This window comes from Psammomys obesus, unplaced genomic scaffold (assembly GCF_907164565.1).
Source record: "Psammomys obesus unplaced genomic scaffold, mPsaObe1.curated_primary_1811, whole genome shotgun sequence".
NCBI lineage: Eukaryota > Metazoa > Chordata > Mammalia > Rodentia > Muridae > Psammomys > Psammomys obesus.
This window is the reverse complement of record NW_026585895.1, coordinates 15952535-15976704: the sequence shown is the minus strand read 5'-3', so window position 1 is coordinate 15976704 and position 24170 is coordinate 15952535. Positions and strand designations below refer to the sequence as shown.

General features: G+C 40.4%; 1 protein-coding gene across 1 annotated transcript in view; it reads right to left on the bottom strand.

The window, feature by feature from the left end:
• Stk39 (serine/threonine kinase 39) overlaps positions 1–24170 on the bottom strand; it is a 203374-nt gene that overhangs the window by 64427 nt on the left and 114777 nt on the right. Inside the window, exons 14-15 of the mRNA XM_055600610.1 lie at positions 6842–6894; positions 2854–2922 (exon numbers count right to left, since the gene is read on the bottom strand). Of these exons, the coding sequence (XP_055456585.1) occupies positions 2854–2922; positions 6842–6894 (122 nt within the window). The remainder of the gene's footprint in view (positions 1–2853; positions 2923–6841; positions 6895–24170) is intronic.

Genomic DNA, 24170 nt, shown 5'->3' with positions numbered 1-24170 from the left:
AAGACGCCATGCCAGAAGAAGAAGTAGTCACAGAAGAAAGAAATGTTCTTAGATTCCTTGGATACATCAGTGTCTACAGGTGAGAAAGATGATGAGTAACACACTGAGAAGAAATGACTCCCAAGGTGGGAGGAAGAAGAAAGAGGCGGGGGGGGAGGTTCAAAAGCTCAAATGAGCAGCTAGTCATGGAAGAAGGCCGTACCTTCTATGTCCAGTACTTCTGACAGGCCAGTTAAGAACACGACAGACAATGAACTTCAGACGTAGGAAGGTGACAGCCATTCTCAGGTCACAGGTCCTGGAACACCACATCACTCAGTCCACTCCAGCTGCACCTAGCACTGCACCTGTCAGGCCTGTCTTCTCAAGATGGGGCAGGAGAGTGACAGCTGGAGTGGAATAGGAAGGTCAAAAGCTGGCTGCAGTGTGTTCAGGAGATCAAGGTAAGGAGGGAAATGGAGGCAAGACAGGCCTGTTAGCAAATTTCCTTAGAAGACCTTGGAAGAAAATAGCTGTATTAAGATGCAGGGAGAATTTCAAATGCTTTGAGAGGCTCAGCTTTGAGATGTCGTATGTAGTGAAGAGTGGACAGGATGGACAGGGAGACAGCGGGAGTTTCTGAGACTGGTTAGTGGGATCAGGGGTAAGAATTTTTATCTGTGAAATATAAACAGCTGAAATATAAAATGACATATCTACTGCTTTGGGGAAAAATAAGTTTGTTACGTTTGCTTTTCCTGCGATGCACAGGTTGTCCAAGTTGTCTACAGAGCCTGGACAAGGACAAGCTTTCTCAAGAGTCACCAGGCCCCAGCACCAAGGACTGCGGGTGACATCCTGGAGGCCTCCTCGGCTCTCCAGTTTGTCTGTGAAACCGTGACTAAATCAACCTGCTGCTTTTACCTCACAGCACTGATGCGAACATCGGTGTCCAGCACACACCTGAAATCTCAGCACTTAAGGGCCAGAGGCCGGAGGTGAGTAACTTCAGGTCCAGGGTCAGCTATGTTTCTTGTTTCAGTAAGTGAAAACAAAACAGAAGAACAGAAATTTCCCACCCCCAACACACACCTTCCTTCATTATTTCATTCCTCCTGGGGTGAGTTAGTATTTGAAGTCTACTTTGCCAATTAATTCTTAATTTTGTCTGCTTAGTACATGGAAAACAGCTTTCTTTAAGGAAATAGATATTTCAGTGTATCCTGATTTTGGCATTAACTGTTCTCATTACTTCTTTGAGTAAACTAAGAAACAAAGGTATCTTTGTTTGTCGGTTTGTTTTTTTTCTAAACAAGGAACTGAAGGGTTAAGAGGAAGAAGTCAGAGGTGAAATTTTAACAAGGCACTGAAGCTGGGCTGACATTTTTTTCTGACTCTTCACTTCACATTTTATCAGAAAACAGTTAAGAACTCAGCTGGTCAAAAGACCTAACAGGATCTTTAAAAAAAAGTTTGGAAGACAAGGAGGAATGAGGAAACACTATCTACATAAATATATTTCAGGTAGAATATGGCATGTCTCCTTTTGTATTCACTACTTGGTAAAGATAGAAGAGCTTTAATTGTTTACACTTACTCTATGATTAATGCAAAGGAATGTAGTTTTCCTACTTTGCATTTGTCATACCATTTTTCATATAAGATAGTGATGCTAAGTTTTTAGCCAGAATTATAACTTGTACTATAAACCAGTGTGTACTCTCATTTAAATAAAATATATACATTTACTTCACAATGATCTGTATTACCAGGTTTCTAGAAGCCAATTCTAACAGATTTGCTAATCTGCCTCATATTCCCTCAGTCATACATTCCACCACCACGATTAAGCAAGGACTTATTTAGAATAACTGAATGCTTTAAAACGTGGAATTAAAACAGGTCATGGTGGCACACACCTTTGATCCCAGCAATGGGAAGGCAGAGGCAGGTGGATCTCTGTGAGTTCGAGGCCAGCCTGGATTACAAAGTGAATTCCAGAACAGCCTGGGCTTCACAGACAAGATACCCTGTCTCAAAACTAATACAACACAAAATCAAACAACATGCATTTTTAAACATTGCTTTTTTAAAAGGATGTTATGAAGAATTATTTTTAAAGAATATTTTGCCTTAACTACATTCTTCTTAATGTAATTATAATTAAATCAAATCTTTATCACTCATATACTATGTAACCTCCTCACTTAGTCATTATTAGGAATGCATAGTGACAGACCACGGTTTAAAAGCTTTGTAGACCCATTGTTTCCAGGGGGCATGCTGATGCTCAGGGAACAGAGGCAGCCATACCAGGCTTGCTTAGATGACGCTAAGAGCCTTCTTAACACATAATCATTGGCAGACCTACATGAGGCTGCTTGTTCTATCAACATGCATGGCTCATGCAAGCTTCCCTAGCTCTGGGCAGGTTTTTTTTTGATTTAGAAAAAATGATGAATGGCAGAGAGACCATTTTCAAGTAAAAGACTGCACACCCGCTGCACAACTCTGGAGAAACAGAGAATTTTATTACGAATCCGTTTCCTTACCTGGACAACAGATGAACTGGTTTGAATGATCTTTAAGGCCCTCTCCAACCTAAATACAGAACTACAAAATGATTCGTTCTTTGTGATACTTGTGATACCTCATTGGATAAACCATGCTTAGGAAAAGGGGAGGGAAATACATGAAACACCTTTGAAGAAATTTAAATACGATTCTTAATGCAATGTCACATGAACATAGAATTTATGAAGATTCTCTTTTAAATTTTACAGTGAATTATTCCTTAATAAAATATTTTGTTTCTAAGCAAATTTCTATTTGATACATCAACAAAAGGATACTGCATACTAAAAAACAATTTACCTATAACTACATCATGACCGTCAACCAAGCCAGCAGAGAAGAGCTCCTGAGACACACCATCTGCTGTATCTGTCCAAATGTGAGATGAATATGTATTAGAAACCAGAACATAAAAATCAAGAGCCCAGCACAATATAAAAGATAGACTTTTCATTTACTAAAATCACCCACATGATTTTAATTCATCAATTCAGATCCTATCAGGAAAAAAAAAATTAGAAACACAATGAGGTATATTTTCCCACAAGCAATTTGTATTTTGTTTTTCCTTTAACAGATGTTACTGTAATAATATTTATTTCACTTTGGTCAACCAAAAAACTTTTCCCTCTGGCCATCCTCTGAATTAATCCTCCAGTATACACTGGAAGACTTAAGTGTTCTCTATGACTTTGCTTTTCTTTCTTGCCAAGGTTAATTCCAGCCATCATCAATCCTTTTCAATCACTTGTAGCTATGAAGTTAAGAATTTATAGCAAAGGTTGAATGGGTAGGATCTGATACAAGCTCATACTTAGTACAAACAGCCCATGGGCTTGTTGGACTATTAAGATGAGTTATTTAAATGCATGCTATTAAAAAAATCCTTTAACACAACATTGATCATCTGATAGCAACAGATTCATTCTCTTAGAGAATATGGCTGGGTAAAATAATGTGGCTTCTCAATGATAAGTGACAGGAGTTGGCAATCCCATAAAGATGGGACTGAACAGGCTTGCAGCAAGTGAATAGAGCTAAAATTACTTAATTGAGAGGTTATGAATGGCACAGTAACACTGCTAACTTCTATAGAAAGACTTTTCAAGGAGGAACTGAAAATTGCAGTATGCTTAAAAGAACTATTCCAGAACCCTGTGTTATAATAAAGGAGATGGCCTGGTCTCCATGGCCTCCAGATGTTATGCCAGACACCTAGTAGCACTGGCTACAAAAAGCATGGACTAGTGAGGGGCCGACATGATCATTGTTTTCCAAAGCCAGGGAACATCTGACCATTATAGATGCTGCATCAAACAGACATCAAAACAGAAATCTACCCTCAGCATAAACCAGCTATTGTGACTAAGTAAATGAGCTCACAGAGCAGGGGTGTGTACATACACATGGTGTACATACACATTGCTCGTGTCTGCCATATGCACGCACATACACGCATGTGACCAGTTTCTTCACTAATCTGGGAGGTTTAAAGTGTTCTACCTGTAACTTTACGAATACAATAACTGGTGACGGTGACGGTGATGACAACGCCACACCAAAGGGTATTCCAAACTCATCGCAGACTCCTTTGCACTTTCTCTCCCTTGCTCAATCTCCAGGAAGGATCAAAACTCAGTGTATATACCCGATATTTCCAAAGATCGAGGTTTTCTCCCATTTCATAATAGGATGCAAGCCACTGAATGGATGGCAGGGGTTTGTGTGGAAAGCTCACTAAGTAACAGAATTCCACACAAGGTAAACTTGTGTGAAAAAGGCCTTCCCCTTTTGTCAAACCTTACGAATAAAGCTTATAAAGGTCTCTGATGGAATGACTCCGAATGAGGGGACCTGAGGATAGCTGAATGGACCTGAATGGTTATGTTCTGACCGTGATTCTCTTTCTGAAGCTGCTGGCACCCGGAATCTTCATCTTCCTGGAGATCAACCAAATCTCCAGGACAGGAAACCTTTCTAATGAAGGTGCTGAACAGAAGTAGGTGACAGGCTTCCAGCAGGAAATCATTTATACTTTGAGTGGTAGCCAGCAGCTACAAGGTTTGAATGTTACATTTCTGCAAGCAGCTACACTCTCCAAATGCAGCTGAAAGGAGACATGTCAAACAAAGCTACACCGAGGCCTAGCACTTAAACCAGTGTTAGAGTGATAGCCACTCCCTGGTGATTAAATTGGATAGCATGTCCTATTTTCAGGCCTCTTGGGCACCAGATGGATCATATCAAAGTGGCAAATGGCTAATGCTAGCTGGACAAGATGGGAAGTACAGCCTGTCTCTGTAATATGACATTAAGCGGTCATTTTCTGTACAGGTAAGTAAGACACCTGTAATAGTTTAGACCAGAAATAGGAAACGATTATTTCAAGTTTACTAGCAATTTAGTTTTGCTTTAAGTCAATGCTGAAACAGGTTAAAACATCACATGTCAACATCTTCTTTCCAGAGTATACAACATAGTAAATCAGCGTCCTCAAAAGACAACAGAGAATGTTCTGTGTGCACATCACAGCTTATGCCATCTACAACTATGCTTGTTTACAGGCAGCACAAATGCAGTGCACATGAGCTGTACACGCACAGATATATCACAGACAATGCCTGAAGAACATGTAGCACCAGGAGTTACACACAGTGCATCCGGTATGAAGAGACCCATGCTCGCTGTCCAGGAAATGACACAATTACCTAAGCTAAGGCTATGGTTTCTACCTGGGCAACAGAAGGAAGAGGCTATTCATCAGTCCCTGGCAAACAAGTCTGCCAAAGGCAGTGCAAATGGACTACTGATGGCAGGACCATCTTATCCACACAAATCTCCAAGCTGGGAATTTATTCTTTGTTAGTTCTTAAAATTAAAATTGATTTTCATGGCTGCAGTCAATTTTAAATGACCAGATGAAAAGAAGGAACCTTAAAATGAGAATCTGCTCTTTCTTGTACTCAGAACATCTATTATATAATTACCAGATTTTATTCACAACGTTGCCTGGTCAATATGTTTATACTATGACAAAATAGATGGCTTTTTGGTAACTGCGACTGGTGTTGTACAATCTCAAACTGTTAAAGATGGATACACTTGAAAAGAAAACTCGGCTAGCAAGCTCAGGAGCATTTATTTTGTAAAAGATACTTCATAGTTTTATCCAATTCAAATATCCAGGGAATGGTCTAACTTTTGCATTTACAGAGATTCAATCAGAACTAGGGTAAACCTGGGACTGCTCAAAGTCTAGGAGCATAATTTGATTGGCAGTACCAAAAACAAAACAAAACAAAACCCTCTCATGAGCGTATAGAGACGGGACACAGCAACTTCTTGAAGTGCCTGTCACTCACTCTGGCTCCTCAAGGCAGTTAGCCGGCATCTTCTAGCAGGTGACAACAACAGTGAGGCAACCAGGGCGGTATACTGACCGGCTCTCAGGCCATGAGTCCTTGCATGTTGGGCTTCTGAAGGTTTAGCAAATACGATGCTCTTAATGGAGATGTAGGTTATGTAGAATGAGCACCGGGCTATGAGCTATGGACACTAACAAGTCAGAATGAGTGAGACGACTATACTTCACAAAGGTACTCATGGCCGACTTTGAGGGGGCTCTTTGCATGTACATAAAAATGAGAAACCACAGGTCACTGAAAACGGTTACAAATTTGGCATGTATTAGCATCTGGTTTTCAATCTCTCTGGACTATTGTGGTCATATGGTAAATGACGTGAACCAAGTTTTTTTTTTTTTTCCTTGTGTTATGTATCTATTAACCAAGGTCTTCTGATATTCTCCTGCATGTCAGACTCTATGCCTGTCGCAAAAGATAATAACAGTAATAATAATAAAAAGCAATACATGGTTCTGTCTTCTGGCACCCAGGAGATGTATGAACGAGCAGGAGCAGTCCATCCATTAAGCAGCTGAAGTAACATAGTTGAGATATTCAAATGACATGGAGGCCATAAGAGAGGCAGAGTTTGTTATTCCATGGAGCAACACCATGCTCACTGTCATTTCCATTAAAAGCTGCATTGTTAGCGTGCATTTTCATGGTTAAGCTAATACATCTAATTTACATGTGTATGTACACCCTGCCACACGTGTCTCTGGGATTCATGTAGTGAGTACAATCCTTCCAGCCAGCAAGCTCTTTCTTTCTTTGTTTGTTTGTAGACAAAACATTTTTGAATAGCAAATTATAACCATACGCTTATAATCAATTTCTCATTTGTTTCTTGTTCCACCAAAATAATAATTTCAATTAAAACTTGCCTCTTCCTGGAGTAAACTCAAATCGTATGTCATTAAGTTCCTTTCTGGAGTTTCTGAAACACATAACATAAAGCACATTAAAATCTAATGAGGCAGAGTTTAATCAAACCAAATTACTCTCAATTTTTATAATGTGAAGACAGCATTTTCCAGTTTTAGGTTACCTCCAAATCTTTTCTCAAGTGGAATATATAGTTATAATAACTATAGCTGAATAGATATATTTGATGAAATTTACCTTAATGATAAGGTATATAATAACAATAGCTGAATAGATATATTTGATGAAATTTACCTTAATGAGCATGCCGATAACATAAAATTCCCAAAACAAGATGTTCATTTCATAAAACCCACACTAACTCAATAAACTTGAGTCTTATTCCAGAATATACAGTTTTAGAAGCGTTTAGTCTAAGTGTTATCTTAAACAGTTTTCATATTTCCCTGAACAGTAGGAGTTTAGTAACAGAATCTTGAAGTATCAGGAACAACAGACACTTGTAATGAGTTCAAGACAGGCATTATATATTAAATCATGTGAAAAACAATAAGGTGACTTGTTGTTAAAAGTCTTTTCTAAATTCAGGGATCTCTGAATGTTGCAAAATTTCCATTGGATAATAAACTTTATATAAGATACAGAAAACTGTAAAATGTACACATAAATATGTATTCAGTACAAACTAAATGACACTCAGAAAATCTAAGACAATTTTCTCATTTAAGTAATGATAATGTGAGCTGTAATCAATTAAAAGTAATTATATATACTAAAATAAAGTCAGTAAGAACACCCTAAGTAACCAGCTTAGGATGCAGGATGGGATTGCCTGGGTCAGGGGTTAAAATGAGTCAGACAGAAACAGAGATCTCCCAATGCATGCTCCTGGACATGCTCCTCTTCCTGCCATGCATGACTAAGGCGATCTATCGAATACGCCAGGCTTAGTTCTCAACTCTGTGTGATATCTTCTGGTCTCTGTGGACAATGTACAAAGCGTGAGAATTCCAAATGCAGTCAGTCTCCATAACCATTCCCACGCTTTTTAGACTATCAACTCTGACCACCCTAAGTACAAGGAGGCCAAGAAGCCAGAAAGGACCCAGTACCCACTTAGAGAAAGCTCTTCTTACTGCCTAGAAAAAGTAATCCACATTTAATACCTATCCATAAGGACAAGGGCCAAAGAAGAGGGCAAGAACTCAAGTCCAGATGTTGAATCCTGAACCCAGAAACCTGCATTTGCCCTCAGATTTCACCATCTCGACTTTGCCACTAACCCTCTGTGCTTCTAGTAGGGCTCTTTCACAATCTGACTACTGAAGTACTACTAAAAAGTACATATGTATGTGGATGTATGTATGTATGTACGTACATACCTACATAAAATATAGAATAAATTGGAGATAAATGTGGAATGTTCTGAAACCATTTTAGAACTAGTTTATAATTTCAGAACTCAGACCCAATAAAATGCACATACTCATCAATTTACTTGAAAGAAAAACAATTAGTCTTCCTAATTTTATTTCAAATATTTCATAAATAAGTACTTTCTGATTGAGGATTTACTCTACAACAGAGTATTACTTAATATGTGTGTGGTCTTGGTTTTTTTCCAGTACAAAAGTAAAAGTAATTGTTCCTTACAACAGAAAAACAAACACATGAACAGACTGAACAGTTTCACATGGCCGAATATTTATAGTTGATTTGTTGCAATATAGCATGTCCTATGAGGACAAAATAAAAAAACCTCACTAATAATGTATATATAAAAGAATGAGTAATTGATTTCTTAATATTATAGTTTGCCCTCATAAACTCTAGAGGGAGTCTTTTATGTTGTATTAGTCACTAAAAATTTCTTTTAAAGTATGTTAAAAGATGGCATATGAAAATATTACATTATGTAAGAGAATCGAGTATCTTCAGACGTTTATGTTCATGGTAGCTGTATATTTTCCCATTTGGTTCCAACAGTCAGCTGCTGAGGTGTGCAAAACATTTCTGCTTGTTCCTTTATATGCTTCCCAACTACCACTACCCCCCCCATTTGTACAACTACACTTAAAGTCTCCCTTGTTTATGGCTTTAATGAATGGCAGCACGAGGCCAAATACTCTATCCTAAATATAGAGATTATACTTCTAGACAGGGAATACCTGACAGACACAGAAAGACTCAAGTCATTTCACTTTTAAGAGAAAGAAACATCCTTTGGCATTTTGCATGCTAATATAAAACAATCACCAAAAACTCATTAATAATCTTCACTGTGGATGCTATAGATAAACAAAAGTGAAATTAAAACTAATCTAGTAAGAAAAAAGATCATTAAGAAAAACTCACTAGTGTTATATCTAATAATGAAATGAGTCAAGGAGGAAACAACAAAGGCACTTATTAGTTCAGTATTAATTGGTGTCATTGCTCCTTTCTCATTTAATTGGTCTTGTTTAAATTAGTTTTTTTTTTTTTTTCTATTCAGGCCACTGTAAAAGAAGTGTATGTGTGAGCTGTACCTAGAATGCCCTCATGAATTTTTTTTTAAATATTAATATCACAAAAGCAATAACCAACCATCATGATCCCCACTGAGAGCTGTGGAGTTTGCCTCTGCGAGTCCCTCTTTATGACTCTGGACCTAAGTCTCACCTTTGAAAAGATGAGTGTGATTGATTATAAGTAGTGGTCTTGTCCCATCAAGAAGATATATACTTGGAAAAATGCCTAATTGGATCTAACTGCTGAAGGTCATCCTTTTACAAAGAATTAATCTTTTCAGGCTCATACTTACACCTTTAATTCAAAGTACATTCACTTTAATTGATAGGGCACAGGGTACTCCTGATTTCGGAGAAGCTGAAGATAGGTTTAAGGCCAAAAATAGAGCATGCAGCTTCACAGTGGAAACAGTTTCTAGGCCTAGGCTGCTGCTGCTGACTCTTGTTAAAAACCTCCTTAATCCTAAAATAAAAACTATTAAGTTTGGCAAAGCAAAACTTCTTACTGCTTATTGTAGGCATCCTCTGTCTCAGAAATGCAAATGCCAAAGCATTCTAGAAGAAATTTATTCTTGCAAATGAGAAATACATATGATTGCATATCCTGTGACTGTTTTATCTGTTACCCCTCTTACCTAAAAATCTAGTCAGCTCCCAGAGGCAATGGGCATTTTAGGCTTTTTGAGTATCTTCTTCCTGAGATAATTTACACACACGGACACACACACACACACACTTAATCCAGTGGCAGATAACTGTAACCACTATTTGGTGCTTTAGTTCTAAATTATTAATGTATCCTAAAATTTCTGAATAGAAGGCTGGGCACGGTAGGGCACACCTGTAATCCCAGCACTCAGGGAGGCAGAGGCAGGTGGATCTCTGCCAGTTCAAGGCCAGCCTGGTCTACAAAGCAAGTACGGGACAGCAAGACAAACCCTGTCTTGGAAAAAAAAAACAGTTCACATCCCTTTCCTATAACATTTTCCCACTCCATTGCTATACCCTTTTTGAAGCTGTTTCTATCTTGTGAAGAGACTGCTTCCAGTCTTTCACTATTACAAACAATGAGTCAATGAATAAACTTGTTCTTAACTCATTCTGCAAATACGTAAGAATAAAATAAGTTTCTAATAGTCAGCTACTTGGTCCCGTGGGTAATTTGATGGGTGCTGCCAAATTCCTCTTCATTTCAGTTGTACCAATTTTCACTGTCACTGGCAACTTGTATGCATAGTTGCAAGAATATTTAAAGAATAATGTGGGGGGTTATATTACAGAACTAGGAGATAAGGGGACTGAACCAGAAGGAGAAAGCCGATATCCCACAGAAAGGGGGCAACCAGTCAGTACTTGCCACCTGCTGGTGACAGACACGCAAGTATTTGGGAAAACTGTAGTTGTTCAAACTTTTCAGAGACAATTGAAATTTGACACTACAGAGGAAATCCCAGAGTTTCAACTGTTGATGAGTAACTTGAAAGAGTTGATGCGAGGCACAGAGATCAGAAGAAGCTGATGAGTACTCGCTAGTGACTTTGAGTATAAAACATAACACCTGTTGATAATAACACAGGAACTGTGGGCAGCAGAAGGGCACAAAGTTTTCTGAAATGGTATGACTTTGATGTTATTTTTAAGAATCTACAAAAAAAAGGTCATAAATAATGCACTGACTCTCAGGCTGTAAGCATTGGAAAAATTAATCATGGGATAGAAAAATAAGTCCAAAAATTTCATAAAAAAGAAAATACAACCTATAAAACTTCAAGTGGTTTCAAACTTTCTGTACTTGTCATTTGACTAGTGTGTTATTTGGGATGTGGGGGTACTGTTTTGTTTTATTTTCTGCCCAAATTGGTCTAGACTGGAATGTGTTAAGCTTTCCTCTTACACTGTCAATTCATTTCCAAGTGACACAGTGAAAAACACTCCAAGGAGACAGCTGCGGTGGCAAGGAACCCACCAGAAAGCAGGTAACTTTCTGGTGGGCTGGGAGCAACAGGCCAGAGAGGGGACAGAGCAATCTCCCAGGATATACCTGAAGGGCTCCAAAGCCAGAGTGCAGCCCAGGACTGCCTGAATTCTCCACCTTCCTGCTTATGTCTCTCAGCGGGTGCTGATGTAGGCATGGGGGCTGACAAAGCCCAGGGACCTGATGGTACTAACAGTACAACTCCAAAGGCATTCATTTGTGCAAGGGTGCTGGAAAGAGCACCTGCCATTGGTATTTCACGTACCCCTAGCGCAGCAATGTTCAACAGCTCTGGGGTCAGTGCAGCCACCAGAAGTCCTGAAAGGCTGGAAGAAGCCAAGGGACACACAAGTTCTTCCTCTAAGCAGCTGGAAGCTGAAAAGGCAGAAACTGTTCTATTCTTTTCCCTACTTTTGCCTAAAATTCTAAGGGAAAAGAAAAGTATGGTGCCCGTGGACTCTACAGACAAGTTCTGGGATGGATGAGAACCACTGCATTGCTCAAGAGGAGGTTTATTTTTAGTTCAGCCTGCTTCTTGTTTTACATTGCACTGATTTAAGGCTATCTCTGTGACCTGAGGAGAAGACACAGACTAAGCTCCTTTGGGGCTGGCATCTATTTTCTCCTTCACTCTAGGAAGCAGCTGGTAGAAAGGGATTGGACAGTGGAAGCTGTGAAGACAGGAGTACGGATTCAAATCCACAAACCATTTCTCCGGCCTTCTATGACCTGTGGAAAGGCAAAGGTAATTTCTAGTTGCCGTGACAAGAATCAGTCCCCCTACAAGCTTGCGTAAGGAAACATATTCCAGAGAACAGAAGCATTAGGAGGCAGGGACCGAGGGGAGTTGATTCAGTCATTCTTAAAAACAAAATTCAAAGTCCTTATGCCTTGGGCTCTTGTGATGGTTTGAATGAGGAATGTCTTCCATAGGCTCACATAGTCGGAACACTTGGTCTCCAGATGCCGGCACTGTTTGAGAAGGTCGAGGAAGCTTTAGGAGGTGGAGCCTTGCTGGCAGAAGAATGTCACCGCAAGAGGGCTTTGATGGTTTATGGACTCCCCTACTTCCAGTTTGCTCTCTCTGATTTGCATCTGTGGTTGAAAAGGCCTTCACTCAACTCTCTGCTTTGGTCACCTGCTGTTGTGCCCCCAAGCCCCACCATTATAGTCTCTCTCTCTCTCTCTCTCTCTCTCTCAAAACAGACGCCAAAATAACCTTTTTCTTCTTAGGGTTTCCTTTGGTGGTGATCACAGAAGCAAAACCACCAACAAACTAGCAAGCCTAGATCTTGCCTATCTTCCCCCCTTGGCTCTGCTGCTTCTTGTCTGACACACATGTACATCTCCCGTCTCCCTCAGTTCCTGAAACCCTCAGCAACACTTTGGTAGACCCAGCACCTGCCCCTTCAAGGAAACCGCTGTTGCCCTGCTTGGTCTCTCTGAGCCCTAATCGTTCCCATCCTGTGCTGGGATGTCAGTGCTAGTGCTAGAAAACAGCTGTAGAGGAAGAATATTCAGCAGTTCAGAGGACAGCACATTTCCCGCTCCTCACTCTCACTGCCGTCCATCTTTCAAACACCTGCCAAGTTCATCTTCCTCTCAGGTAAAGGGCCAATCACAGAATCATATAATTTTACAACCAAAGGGGGCCCAAGAGGTCACCTAATCCATTCCCCTCTTTCCTCAGGTTAAACAACTGAAGCAAGGAGATGAAGTGGCTTGCCTAAGATTACACAGCTGGTTAATTCACTCAATACGCCATAAATCCTTATTGATCACCTACTAGGTGTCAGGCCCATGCTGGGAGCCATTAATGCAGACATGGTGCTCAAGCCTGGGAGCTGAGGCTTCTAGAACACTGCTCTCTGTTCTGCCTGGCTGCTCCTTGGAGTGCGGGCCGAGCTAGCTGAGAGCTGCAATCTCCAACAGAGACTGTTTTCCCAACCACATCCCCACACCCAGTAAGAATTATATACACGCAGTGAGATGCCGTAACAGAAGTAAGGTTGGGAGCGCTTGCTGCACCTCTCAGCAGTGTCCCCAAACGTCTGCATGAGATCAGGTTCCTCCTGCACACACATACCCCAAGTAGCAGGTCGTATATGCTGCAGGAATGTGAGTCTCCTACCACCCTTGTCACAAAACAGTCTTTTAAAACTAGAGAGACTTCTAAAAGGTAAACATTAACTCAGCATTATTAACTCCTTTTACCCAGAAAAACGACCTTGGCTTTGAAAATACAGGCTGATAGTAGTAAAACTTTTTGTGCACATTGATCCATAAAGCATCAAATAAGCCAACATCAAACAGATCAGACAATCACATTGGTCCTTTTAATAACACATGACTATTATCTGACTTTCTCCCTCTCTTTCTCTCTCAGACACACCAGAAATACATTCTACACAGTCCACATACACACAAAAACCACACATACAAAGTCTACACACACATCCACACACACACAAACCACCTACAGAACCACTACCCACACACTCCCCCATCATACTGCATACACTGCAACAGCGTCTCGATATACTCCTAAGGACTATATTCCTAAGTGCTAGTTTTCTTAAGGCTTTTCTGCAAGTAGAACACACTGAAGCCTCAGTCTCTAGGTGCCCATCCTGCAACCTGAGGGATAGCGTTAGACTGATAGGCCACAGTGATCCCATGGTCCTTGGCAGTTTGCCCTGGGAGAGCTTCACATATAGAAACTTTAGGTAGGCCTTACAAGGCCAACACCTAGCAACTGTCACATTCATAACTGATCGCCTACAGAAGTAGTTTTCATGCAGAAGTAATGCAAACCAAGGTAGGGCGGTCTCTTCTTTTCTATCCCGGGAGTCATGAGACTGAGAACACAGCCACTTCATCTCTCCCACCCTCAACCTCAGTTCTGCTTTCGCTACTGTATAATAGATTCTGAAATTATGAAAAAAAAATCCAATATAGAGAAAGGCATAAAGAGAAGTAAAACAAGCACTTGCTTACCTACCAGCCAGAATTTCAAAGTGGCAACATTCTGCCCTTCACTTCACAGCAGAATACATAAAATTTTAATAAAGTTTCACCTACACAGCACAAAATCAATTGAGTTATGTCCCAGCTATGATAAATCACAAGAGACCAGATTATTGTGTAAATACTTCTTCCTGTCAAGATTATGAAATTCTGTTTTCACTGAGGTAAGTAGTCCTTTCAGCACGTGAATATGTGCACTAAACTTACTTCTACTCTCAGTCAGAAATGGAAAAAGAGTGACCTCAGGAAAGCCGACTGCTGTCAGCTGGCAGAGCAAACACTGTAGTCTGGTCAACGAGTAAACTTACTTTTACTGTAGGAAGAAATATTAAGTGTGTTTACTAGGTAGGAGACTCTGTAGATGTCCTTCTGGAAACCAGCTGAGGGGTGCAGAGAACAACTCGGATCATCATCACTATAGGCTACATCAGGTGTAATTCAGACAGACCAGCCATCACTGTTGGGTTGCACATGTCTCTCTCTTCATGCCTTAGGCATCTGAGCCAACAGGCTAAGCTCTTCACTATAAAAATGGAAAGGCACCTCTAAGCCACAGTTGCTTAATGAATGTCCATTTGGAACTGAGACTTAGTGTCATAGTAGGGGTAATTACACAGACTGTTTCAATTATTATTGTTGCAAAAATTAAGCAAAAGGTGGGTTGTTGGGAGAGGAGCTAGGATAGCAGTGGGGGATTCCAGGAGGACTATTTTTTTTAAGTTTACTCATTTAAGGCACAAACCATCACAAACTCCATTTAGCACAAATAAATACCATTTTCTGTGTCTGTACTTTAGTTAATTCTTATAAAATCAATGTTGCTCATTTTTAAAGTAAACAAAACATATAACTCACATTTAGTTTGTAAACATATAGAAGCTGAGGGCAGGATCAGTGGCAGTGTTTGCCCACGGTGGCACAAGGATCTGAGTTTGAGCCACAGTACAGCAAATAAATAGATGAATTAATTAATTAATTTAGAAAACAAGGGGGAAAGGGAAGAAAGTGATGTTATCATCTACTTGCCAGATGGGTACTGAAGTCATTCCTATCTGTCTGTCCCATTGCTAACACAGGCAAAGAGAAACCTACAGAGTTCAGTTCTTACTTTGCCAACAAGAAACATGCAAGGTGGATTTCCTTCCCTTGGTTTTTATTTCAAGAAGAAGATTTTTATGGAATCTTTCATAAGGAGCACCTAACAATGTCTTCAACTCCATTTTGTAAAAAGCAGACACTTTTTTTCATATAAATGTCTTCAACTACATGGAGCAAAAGATGCACATTTTTCCTCGTACATGCTGCAGGCACAGTATTAAATCTTACTTGAGTGATGGCATTTCTGCTAGAAGCTGAAATAATACAGCCAAGGTACGCTGTTTCCTGATGATTTACCTTTAACAGAGAAAGCCTGTAGAGCACAGAAAAAAAAAGACAGCCTATTCCAACCTCTCTTCCTGGGGGCCCAGATACATGTTTATCAAGTGCTACATGGAGAAATTTCAGGACTGCATTCCCTGACAGGTATCTGAAGCGGTCCTGATTGCCTACTAGGTGTTTTATATTGGTGAAACATCCATGGGAAATGGGCAGCATTCTGCTGTGAGCATCTGGGAAACTGCAGGTACTTTTCCCATTGATCTATTTTAACGTGATGGTTCATAAGCAAATGCATTTGCAGTCCAGTGTGGACGGCTCTTGAGCAGGGGCATCAAAAGCTTTCCATACAGCCAGCTAGCTAACATCTAAGACATGTAGATTGGAGAATATCTAAACTTCCAAACAGGCACAGTGTATGTCTGCCTAGAAGCCTGGACAATGTCCTCAACTGAATTCCAAAACCTCCTGCATCCAGAACAGAGGAGAGACCATTTTGCACTTCAAAGTTTTTAAGTGGTACTACCACTCATGCTTGCATCTGCCTGTAACTCTGGCATGTGGGAGACTAAGAAAGATCATGAGTTTAAGGCCAGCCTGAACTACACAATGAGACCCTCCCCCAAACACTAATAACAAAAATTCATCCCAGGGAATTTTTGTAAAGCCACAAGAGTATATGAAATGAATGGATAATAAATTCCTTCAAATTTAGTCAACCAGAGGAACAAGAAATTTGCATTAACTTTCTTATTCTAATAATTTCACATAATTATCTTATGTGCTAAAAAAAATAAAATCAAAGGGAAGCTACATAGAAAACTAAGCAAGCATAAAAGGGGCACGACCACTTTTAAGTTAGACTAATGTAACCCAATAAAGGAAAACCTTATGAAGGACTAATTAGTAAGGCAAAGCCATACCTTGCTTTCCCACAGGTCGTATCATAAAACAACTGGAAACAAGCGTTTTTCCTTTGGATGCGTGACAGGAAAATGACCTGTAATAAGCATACTCACAGTCTGTATGCGTGACTGTTTGACAAAGCTGATGTGAAGCCTTCATTTGAACTTTTCGTAAAACTGTAACAGCAACAGGTATTTGCCCATCTGCATGGAATAAACATGGTGCCTCTGGGCATATACTAAGTTGCTGTCACATACCAGGACGGAGTGTGCTCAGAGAGCATCCGGACCCACACCTGTCTGAAGGCTGGGTTACGGCAGCCTTTAACTCAGAGTAATATCAAAACAAAACCCAAACTGCAAATATTCTATCGGAACCAATGAACAAAAACAGCAAACAAACTGTGGTTTTCCCTAGGGGTTATGTGACTTCATGATGACTGTCACTAGTGGGAGTGATATGGCCCCACTCTGCCCCTCCAGATGAGCCTGGGAGGCTCTCTGAATTCACCACATCTCAGAAAGAAGAGGGTGTGAGAAGAGTGACAGGGTCAAAGGAGAAAAAAAATCTGTCCAGGCAAGTTTTGCATAACTTATTTTCTCTGAAAGTCCAAAGACTTTCCCACTCGTGAGAGAAGAGGAAACAGAGAGAGCTGTGGGAGGCCCTCTGTAAGCCTGACTCTCACGTAGGGCTGCATGCCCTTCTTATTACTGAAATATACTCCTGAACACGCAGCCCTCCTACAGCACCTTTCCGTCTTTACCTGGTCTAGGACGAAACTGGCTCCTCATCTGGACCTACAAGTCTAATTGTTGGTACTTCAGAAGGATGCTGCCCTGGGGAGCAGAGTCTTTAACGAGGTAGAATTTAAATGAGATTTCAGGGTACCCTCTAATCACAAACTTTCTTATGAAAAAAGGAGATTAAGAACACAGACTTATGTGTGCACTAGAAGACAGGAGGACACAGGAAGAAAGTGGCCTTTGTTGAGCCACAGAGGGGCAGAGACTTCAGGAGAAAGACACCTGCCTCCATTTCTGCTTCTTGGCTCATGGGGTTAAAACTCTATGAAACTGTGAACTGAAATGAATCATTTCTCACTTGTTTCCTGTAATTTCTCTGATCAGCATGACATGAAAAATAACCAATACTCTGTTTTAAAGCAATCAAACATGGTTTTTGGAAACATGTTGGGAAATCTTGAGCAGCGTCTCTCATGGGTGTAATCGCATGACAAGGGCAGGGCCCAAGAACCAGGAGTAATGTATTCTTACATAAGGATCACTGATGAAAGTTTGTCTAATTGTTTCTTTCACAATGTGTCCGTTAGTGAGTGGTCCTTATATCTAGGCTGTTAATTTCTAGTGCTTTCCTGTTATCCTCAGCTTAGATTTCTTGAACTTCTGGCTCAAGGAACAATCTCATCAAAAAGGCTAGATGGGATGTGTAAGTGTTCTCACTCCACAGGGCTGGTTATATGCTGGCCCCGTGCAGATGATACACTAACAGTAAATTCCTATATGTGCTTTCAAGAAGGCACTAAAGATTAGTGCCCTGGGACGAGGCAGGGAAAGGGTTTCCACAGCACAGCCAAGAGGAGCCCTTCACAAGCAGTTAATTCAATGGCAGAGCCCTTCTCTATCAGTTTCTAACAAAATGAAATAATCATTGATTCACTGTCAACTTTAATTTAATCCAAGGGAAGTATCTGATTTAAAAAGGCAAATGGATGAATGTCCACGAGAAAGATGGAGGGATAAGTCCATTTGGAATCAGTTCTGAGCCTTCTCAATAAACATACTCGATTAAGAGCAGGGTCAGAGGAGAGCTTTATGTCATGTGCTAACTCCCCCAGTGTGAACAGCAGGACCTGCCATGTAGTTAAATTCTCAGTAAGTATTGTTGAAATTGAATTGATTGAATGGGAGTAACACTACCCCTTTCCTGCTGCACGGCACTATATGAAATGTAATTATACTTTATTGCATTCCTAGGTATACATGTGGCTAGATGGAAACAAGCAAATTAAGATCAGCAACAAAATCTCTCTGGGCCAAAGGCACTTAAATTGGTGCACAGAATTCTGACAGGAGCAGAATCAAAAGCCAACAGTAGAGATATCTGGCTCAATCCAGGCAAAGTTTAGGATATACTAGTTATGGACTGGTCAGTGCTTGGGTATGCACAGTAACTTAGAAATGCCAAATTTGTGGCTTTAAAACTCAGCTTCTAAGCTATCTGTGCAAAGAGTGACAGGATGGTCAACTGTATGCAGATTCCTGTGTGGAATGCTGTAGGAAACAGCATGACTCTTTGCAGCAGTGACTCTTCTGTCTTTCTCCTAATCTCTCTTCAGAATCCTTAGCATGGTTCTAAGGGAAGTCAGAGGAGAGCAAAAAGTATGCTCTTGTAAGATCTAATAACCTGGCCCTACAGAAGCTGGTTCAGTATTTTCATTTCTACAGTGAAGTCAGCAAAGTAAATGCTCACAACATACTGATAATGAGGGGGTCTGATTAGAGATGGTTTGAAGGGGCAAGCACCTACATCCACTCTGCAACAGCTAAGTAGTGTCAAGCATGACCAACATGGCGCTTAGGCAATGAGTTCTGCATGTCTGGTCCTAGTCCTGTTCCCATAATTGTGACTTCCTCATCTATCATAGTCCTCAATCTCAGTGTCTCTGGATTTAGGAAACACACCTCTAGGTAAGTCTGTGATACTATTTCCTGAGAGGTTTAGCAGCAGAGGGAAGACTCAACCTGAATGCAAGCTGGATACCACTATGTCTCTCTTCCTGCTTCCTTACAAATGTGGACACAATGAATTCCAATCTTCTCATGCTTTTCCTGCCATTAAGAAACCACAATTCCTCAAACTGTGAGCCAAAATAACCCATTCAAACTCATAGTGGTTTGAATGAGAATGTCCTCCATAGCCTCATACATCTTAACACTTAGTTCAAAATTGGTGGAACTGTTTCGAAAGAATTGGGATGTGAGGCTTTGAGTTTCTGGAAGCCCATTCCTAGTTACCCCCTCCTGCTTACAAATTATACGTGAGCCCTCAGCTACTTCTCCTGTGCCATGACTGCCTGGCTGCTGCCACGCTCCCCGGATGGCCATGGACTTATCCTGTGTAAGCAAGCTCCTGACTAAATGTTTTCTTTCCTAAGTTGCCTTTGTCATAGAGCTTCATCAGAGCAGCTTAAAAGCAATTAAAACGCCCACCTCCTTCAGTAGTTTTTGTCGGATATTTTGACACAGTGATGAGAAAAGCAACTAATATATCATCCTTCACCCAACCCGAGCAAGTGTATATGTCAAACTTCCAATGAGTCCTACAGCAGCTTCTCACCACAAACCCTAGCATAACTACAACAACATTTCTTGGATGGGCAGGTCTATATCCTCTCAAAGATCACCAAAGTATTTTAAGTAAGCAGTTACCTGCAGATGGAGATGACAACATCCTCCAGCACAGCCTTTGAAAGCAGTGGGATCGATCCCGGGGCTTGAGAACTTTGACCATTATCAGGGTGCAAAATGAACCCACAATAATCAGCTCTTCTGACAGTCTTTCTCACACTTCCTTCTGCTATAACTAATGTACATACTTGGCTTAATTTGCTCAAATCAAAAGCCCTGGTTCCATGATCAAAGTTAGAAATGTATATTTCGAAAACATGGCTCAAGTCTGGGCTCTTAGGTGTCAGCTTAGGGGAATTCCCAGACAAAGCAGATGCAAGAATGGCACACAGGTCCATGGTGTGACCAGTCCTTTCTGACTTTCTTAAGGTGCACCACAAGAGGTGCACAAATGTCACAGACAGTGTCCTGTCCAGCCTCCTGAGCCTCTCTGGACTCAGAACTGCCTGAGGGAAGAGTGCTCCAAACTCAGGCTGCTCTTGAACTGTGACTCTCATCATCACTGCTTTTATGGGTCTGTCACTCACAATCACCCTTGGCTATCAGTGATAGCATGGAGTGTATAAAGATGACATTTACATGTTTTGTACTCTCAACAGTAGGAATCTGTTTGGCTCACCAAATGAGCAGTGGGTGCCTGGCTAATTATATAACTTTTTAGCACACTAATAGGATCTCCTGCTGAGCCAAGTGGGAGGGAAAAATACAATTCTCATTTTTATGTGCACTTTAGCATACTGACCTCCTTTATCCTGTTGATGTGCCCATTAATAAAACATTTTTAAATGACCTGAAAGGCTTTTTATGAACTAGAGAGTGAGCCTGGCTGCCAAGCAGCTGTGGACTTGAAAGACCTGGAGTTGGTCTCAAAGCTGGCTGTGATTAAGTCTGGCCATGAGACTTCCTATGTCCAGAGCAGTTGCTCATGTTTTTGACTGGCTGTAAATGAAAGAAGATTTCTGCAGTGGAGGAGTCTCAAAGATGGAACTAGGGATACTTGTGACAGTGGTCTTGCTTTTCTTCACACAGAAAACACGATTCACAGACTCAGTAGTAGCGTGCTTGCTGAGCATGCAAGAGGCCCTGGGTTCATCCCAAAAACCATGAACAAAAAAGTGCCATTTAGTTTCATTTAACTAACTGAATTAAGTTTTTTTTCTATAAACCCCTTTTAATTTCAGAACAATTATATTAAGAAAATAATATAACTACTATTTAAACCTAAAATATGATAACAGGTAGTTTCTGAAAGCAAACAGTATCTTAGTTGTTCCTTGGTTTCTTCTTATACAATACCTAACAAAGGAAAATAAATATCAAACCTAATTCTTCAAACTTCAACAAAATATAACAGAAACCATTTAATTAAGTAGACATGGTCAAACCTTTCTAAGAAGTTGAGATTGCTGTCCTAACAATGAATGGAATTAAAAATGGCGGAAACAGAAAGTCATGCACTCAGCTTAGATATGTTCAGGATACACAGAAATGTTGTAGACTTGAAAGTGAACACCCAGGAATGAAGAAATGCGTAGCTTAGTCATAGAATTTGGAGTGAGAAAGAAAGCATGCATGCAAAAGGGAGTACACCGTTCTGTCCTTAGCACAGTGCTTACCACAGACATTGGGGCCTAACATTTCTGTGCCACCATACACTGCCACTCCTACCTTAATCTGTCTTCTCCTTAAATATAAACATTTGTTAAGGAGGGTCGATAATACTTGATCCAACCACCAATTTCTGAACCTTCACGGTACCTGGTATCAACCAGCAAATGAATGCTTAGCATAAGGAAAAGCCCAGTCTGTTAAACTACTAAATTGGGGGAAAGATAGCTGAGGAATTTCAAAGCTATTTCGCAGGTTTTCTCCATAAAGACAGACGAGGACAGGCTGGCCAAGAACCAAGCCTTCCTGCTGGAACAGCCCCCTGAGTGTTGTTATTTTGCAATCTCCCAACTGCAGACTGAGCAAAGGAGCTGCTGCCTGGGGTGGAAGATGATGTACCCAGAGAGGAAGGCTGACACAGATGCCCCAAATTCACTCATTTCTGTAACCTCTAGTCATCAGGAGGTTCTACTGCAGCACTCCATCAGAGTCAGAAACATGTAACCTTGCACCTCAGGAAACAAAGGGGGTACATTACTGATCACTTCCAAGTATCGAACAAGCCTGATGTATCTAATGCATCTTCACTGTGGCTCTAAAAATGAGAAGACAGCAGTGAACCAACAAACAGATCTTCCAGAAGTGGCCATGACCCTTTTTGGGAGCACAAATGGTCACTCCTGAAAACAGACAGGGTTAGGAGCAAATGTGTTAACTGAAGGGGTAGATGTTCTTCAGCATCCCCTGGGTATTTCTTGCTGGCTGGCATTCACCTACTTGACTGACTCTCAGACAACTACTTCAGTCTTCTCCAAGCCAGTAAGGTAGCCGGGCAGCGAGGCTCTAATTACCACTGGCAGAGTAAGGGAGGGCTTGGGGCATTCTAGGCAGGAGATTTGTCAGAGAAGCTAGGAAAGGGGGTCAGATGAACAGGTAATAGCATAACACTTCATTCTTAAAGGACAAATTCAGAGTACCCAAGAATAACTTAATTTGTCTCTCTGCTTTATAATAAATATCTTCATTTCTAGAGGAGGCTTGAGGCTTCCTTGTTTGGATAAAGTCACACCTGGGGACATGGCATGCATTCTTTTAGGGTAATAAGAGAATCATCAATTTGCTCACAAGTATGTACAATTTTATGTATAATTTTAAAAGTAAATTTAATTTTTAAAAGAGAAATCTATTTTTAAATGTAGAGTGAATGATTTTAGTGGGTTGGAAACTCATTAACTGCCCAAAGGTCTTTTCATGGCCTTCTCAATTCTGTCTACCTGAGGATTTTAAAGACTTGGCTCAGCAGAAATGCAAGCTATAAAATGCAGTCTTTCCTGGCTAATCTATCAAATTAAATTAGTAAAAATTACAAAATGATAATAGGGATGGTAAAATGCCAGTAAGGATACATTCTATTAGACCTTTATTCACTACCATCAAGGGCATAAACTGATACTACTTTTGACAGTTTCACTTGGCAACATGTTTCCAAAAAATTAATACGGTTATATCCCTTGACCCTATCGGACATCGATAAATTTTTCATGTGAAATAAATTAGAAAATTGACAGTTTTCTTTATCAAGCCAGCTTTTGGAACATGGTTTAGGATAGTAAAAATCTGGAACCAAATTAAATTTCCAATGATAAGAAGATAGTCTAATAAATTGCAGTGAAATAACCACAAGATATGATAGTATGCAGCTATTAAAATTCTGTTTATAGAAACAATTTCTAATGACGTTTGAAAATGGTTTTGGCATAATCCTAAGTGTAAAAAGCAGAGTGTAAAACTGCATGTTCAGTTATTAGTACAAAAGACACGCAGTGTAAAAGGAAAAGGAGAAAATACATGAAATGTTGATCGCATCTATTCCTGAGAAATGGCCTGATGGGAAACCATTTTCTTCTTTATAGCTTTGTGTGCTTTGCAAATTTCCTCTAGGGAACAAGTATTGCTTTTAGAAAGGGGTGTTGTATAGTCTAAAAAGGTTATATCAAATTGTATTACAAAGACTCATTACCAGGTGAGCAATAAAGACTTTAAAAAGACCCAGATAAACGAGCTAAGGTTTAAAAACAGAAAAGCATCTTCCTCTTGTTAACTGAGAAAATGTTTCTATTTTTTAAAACCTTGGATTATCAGGGACTTAGCTCATCAGACCAAAACTGCCTGTGTATGTCCATCTTCTCTGCCAATTGCCAAGGGTTCTTTTCTCTTGGCAGCTGCTGCGGCAACACTCTGCTGTTGAGCACACACTTTAGAAGTACTCACTGACCTGGACAGGGTGATGGCAACCAATAGAGCTGCTCCGGTCTTCTGCTCGCTGTTCCTGGGGCTTTGTGCATAGCGGAAGTTGGGCGGATAATGTATGTCTTAGTACACACACACCCCATCAAACTGGACTATCAAAGGAGCAGCTCTCAATATTCTTTTCGTTAAATGTATCTACATGGTGTCTTGGTGCTCTGCTCATTTCAATTAACACACGGGGAAGTTA